General features: G+C 36.4%; 1 protein-coding gene across 11 annotated transcripts in view; it reads right to left on the minus strand.

The window, feature by feature from the left end:
• LOC148716012 (serine/threonine-protein kinase Nek11-like) overlaps positions 1–2,234 on the minus strand; it is a 7,294-nt gene extending 5,060 nt beyond the window's left edge. For 9 of the 11 annotated variants that reach the window (XR_015995250.1, XR_015995249.1, XR_015995248.1 and 6 more), the window contains exons 1-3: positions 2,047–2,234; positions 929–1,013; positions 243–323 (exon numbers count right to left, since the gene is read on the minus strand). Coding sequence is in view for 7 of the 11 variants with exons in the window: in XM_088744822.1 (XP_088600948.1) it covers positions 243–323; positions 929–1,013; positions 2,047–2,210 (330 nt within the window). In the remaining 4 variants the exon portion in view is untranslated. The other 2 variants (XM_088744825.1, XM_088744824.1) reach the window with 2 other exon arrangements.
• Between the last annotated feature and the right edge of the window lie 2,179 nt (positions 2,235–4,413).

Genomic DNA, 4,413 nt, shown 5'->3' on the forward strand with positions numbered 1-4,413 from the left:
CTTTCTATATTTATCTAGTAGTTTGCTGCTACATGTACATGACAAATGTCAGTTGCTGTGTGCTTTTCAATGTGTAAATATTGAGTTATGAATTAAATTGAGGCGGGGAGAGAACAAAAGAACAAAGATGATCTAGCAGTCACTATATCATGATATGCTAAGTAACATCACATGTGTATCACCAAATTAAAAACAGACTTTAAATCAAGACAGATATATTTGACATAAACATCCAAACTCACCTCACAATATTCTGTAACAATGCAGAAGAACTCTCCATCCATGAAACTATCCAAGAACTTGTCAATGTTAGGATGATTTAGCTAAAAAAAGGTGAAAAATTCAATCTGGCACTTGTTGTTACAAAGACAGTGGGAATTGAGAGCACTCTCCCAAACAGCTATGCTACAATACTTGTAGGGAATATCACAAGTTACATCAAATTTTTTTTTTACTATTTCTATGTCCACAATTCATCTAGCCTGCTTGCAGGCCGTAGTTGGTGTGTGCATGCAAGATTCAAGGGGGCAAATATATTTGGTTGCCATAATGGATGGGTGGAATTGATCTGGGAGGAGTGACAAACCAAAAGGGAGGAAAGAGGAGGAGAAAATCCAGAAACCCCCCCCCCCACCTTGCCTCTCACTTTATCACTTGTCCGAGATCTTCCACCCGTCCAATATAGTGACCAAATGTATTCACCATGTTGAATCTCCCACATACCAACTTTCCCCTATGAGCAGTGTACAATTAATTCATCATTTCTAGGCAACCTCAGAAAGTCTCAGTTATTTCAGTTAAAGTAAAAAAATACTGGATGTTCATTTGACAAATTTAAGTTTTTTAAGTTCAGGGTATATGTTGCTTGTTGTACATTATGCTCTCTTGCATATCTGTCGATTAATACGAGCTAAATTTTTAAACCTACATTGGATAACAATCTAGCTTCTCTCATGGCATCTACTGTTTCATCTGGCTGTAGCTCCCCCACAAATATCTCCTTCAAAACCTTCCTAAATGAATTAAGAAGATAAATTGTGTGTCAGTGATAAAAACTTTTTTACAGATCTGCTGCTGAAGAAGTTTGTTGAATAATTAATTTCTGATTCCTGTTTCAAGGTTGTTTTAGTGAACTCTACAGTTACATTACATAAATTCAGGTGTTTTTTTTCCATGGCATGGACAAATAAGCTTAATTGCTACTTGATTGTCCATTTGTTGAGTGATCTTGTTCCATACTAATAGCAGAGTTGAATCAGGGAGAATTTTCTTACAACAGCCCTTTGTTCCATTAAAGCAAGAAGAGAAGATTCATATGGTAATTTTTTAGTTAGAAACGATCTTACCCTGACAGACACGTCCTCGTTCTATCCACTACCAAGGTTAATCTGATACCTGTGGCTTTCCTCTAGACTCCAGTGTGTAAGCACAAATACAATCAAAATGCACCTCACTTTGTTCTCATAAAAGTTTGATGTGCATAAAAGCTTAAGCTTTTATCGTTTTCGACTTGCAAGTAGTAAGTAGCGATATGATTTTAGCTGGGTATATCCTAATTCATTAGTTATCTTACTTAATTATTTAGACACGACCCCACAAGCGAAGTGTCGTTTTTAATACTTATCGTGTATAAATAAAGATTATTGATTGATTGATTGAGCGCAAGAGGTCACCTTCTAAAATATTTGTTGCAGCGAGTTCTTCATAAATCAATAAAGTGTTCACTTGCGTTATACATCTACACACACAGTTTTAGTTTCAATAGGAACTGAACATTTTGCTCTTTCCCACTGTTACGCATAAACAGGGGAACAATGGTATCGACATTCTACAAAGAAAAACCACCAAAATCATACAGTGATATTGGTCAATAAAGGTGCTGTAAACAAAAAAATTAATGATATCACACAAATGATAACCCTGCGGCAGCCGGTGGAAGTTTTACCGCCCAGATAAGTCCGCCTGTTGCATACTTTTCGGACAGTTTTTTTTTTTTTTTTTACATCTACTACGCTATGGAAGTGAATGTATGTTACTCTTTCTCACCGGATGTGTGGAAGAGTTGACTGACAAACGAAGATAATTTTGATTCCGAACAGCCAGTTTTGGGTTAGTAGTCCATGTATGGGAATACATTGGAATACATTGGAATACATTGGAATACATTGAAAATATATACCGAGCTCAGGACATTTTACGGGGTCATACATGGACTCCTAACCGGTGAAAAAGAAGGCGCCATTTATGATTTGATTAGTGGTGTTTCACCAATACTAGCGGGAACTCACGACTAAAGTTTCCGTGAGGACCTTCTTCAAGAGCCATTACGATGAAAAACCTGTGATGGAACGGACCTCTTGGATACATGGAGGGGGAAAGAATTCTGAAGGCGCTTCTGAATGGTGAAACAAACGATTTGTTTGAAGACACCAGTTTTGCAATTATGTTTCCTTAAAGCAAGCTTATGATAGCTTTTAAAGTTTTGTGCAGTTTTATGATTATCATCAAGCTACAGGGAAACGATGTTGACTTTCCATCGATTGAATTTTAGTAAATGTGGAATACCATTCTTCTGAAAAATAATTGCGCACGATCGATGGAAAGGGTATTCGTTTGCCTTCATCGACGGGAGAATGTTTTACCCATGTAATACACTTGTTTTGCATACTGAACTTTACACATTTCCAAAGATACTGACAATAAGTAGAATTAATTCAACAATTAAGAGCTTCTTTCATCGGTGATCATTTCCGTTGGTGATCAATTCCGTTATTCTCATGTTCTCAAATTATGTGTGTTTTGGGGGTGACATTGTAAGGAGAAATGAGATGCTAGTCACCCCCAAGTCAAAGGGTTAAAAAAGGCGAAATCTGTTTAATATTTTTGTGAGTACATGAAACAACATTTTGAAAGATGGCATGATTATGTTTATGAAGCAATTCTCTAATTTTCTTTTAGACTATCTTTCTCGGCTACGATCACCCTTGAATGCCAAAAATGGCAGCAAGTTGGGTTGCAAAGTTGCAGAAGAATCTGTGTCAAAATACACATTGTTTTCAACCAAGTTTCTGAGATGGGCTATTGAGACTTTGAAAAAAGTCAAAGCAAAAGGGAAGCACCTTGATGAAATCACAAACTCCTCAAATTTAGGTAAGTGAGAGCTGCAAAATAAGTGTACAGAGTTTTCAAAAAGGATTGGCTATTAGCCAGTATATGGTTAGTTGCATGCATTCTGGGATCTTGGGGCATGCTGCCCACAAAGTATTGTTTCTGGGAGAGGGGATGGCAAAGGGGTGAGAGGACTCACCCCCCCTCCATGTTGTGATGCAGGTTCAATTCCTGGACTTGGCATGAGATGTGGGTTGACTCAGTTTTTGGTTCTTGTCCTCACTCCAAGAGTATTTTCTCCAGGTCTTCCTGTTTTCCTCTCTCTGTAAAAATCTGCAAAAAATTTTTTTTCTTTCTTTTCTTCTATTTACCTCCCTGTCATGGGGAGCATCGCATATGGTCTTAGGCAATAAAGACCCAGTTACCCCCAATTGAGTTGGTTTGTACTTAATCTATTTAAAATGTATGGGCTCTAAAATTCTATCTCATGCATTTGTTTGGAAGTATATGCAAAGTGATATGATAGTTGGTTGGCTAGGTAAACATGAGCTAGGTAGAGATTGAATGGGTGCTCAACCAGCATGAAAATGTAATTTAACCTTAAATATTTTTGTGGATGTTTATGCAAAAATGGCCTTCAAGGAAGTTGTTTGTTCAGGAAATTTGTTGTTTTTTCACAACTCAAAATCAAGGTAGTTTTTTTTATGTTCTAAAATGGTGGCCAGTACTTAAGGAGAACCCTGAATGTTTATGACTTTTTTTGTCCCTTCCTCTCCAAGCATCTGAATATAAAAAAGAGACTTGAAGAAACCTCAGAATTTTTTTTATTTCTTATCTTTGATAATCAATCTCAAAATGACTTTTGTCTCCTACACGAAATATAGTTTCTAGTTGTGTGATAGTGGGAAACAATACACCTGTATACCTTCTTAGAACACACCAGATCATTTTGGTGAACCAACAATACTGACTTTAGTAGTAGTAAAATACTAATGAACAACTTCCTTAAAATGGTTGAAAAATGTTAATTTTGTTTGTAAGAGTTCATACTTATCCTTCATTAGAAGTAATGTGAAAATTAAAATGATTACTGACTAATATACAATTCTATGGATTTTTGTTTAGTGAGTATGTTGCTCAGCGACACATTATCTATTCAGAATGGTAAATATCTCAAGTTTATTCCTTCACTGGACCAACTTGGCAAGACAATTTATTTGATTATTGTTCAGCTCATATCTAAGGGTCAGATTGACCAGGCTTTTTGTCATGCTAATGACTTGCTCAAGTTCATTCAAGTGGTCA

This window comes from Stylophora pistillata, chromosome 14 (genome assembly GCF_964205215.1).
Source record: "Stylophora pistillata chromosome 14, jaStyPist1.2, whole genome shotgun sequence".
Classification (NCBI taxonomy): Eukaryota; Metazoa; Cnidaria; class Anthozoa; order Scleractinia; family Pocilloporidae; genus Stylophora; species Stylophora pistillata.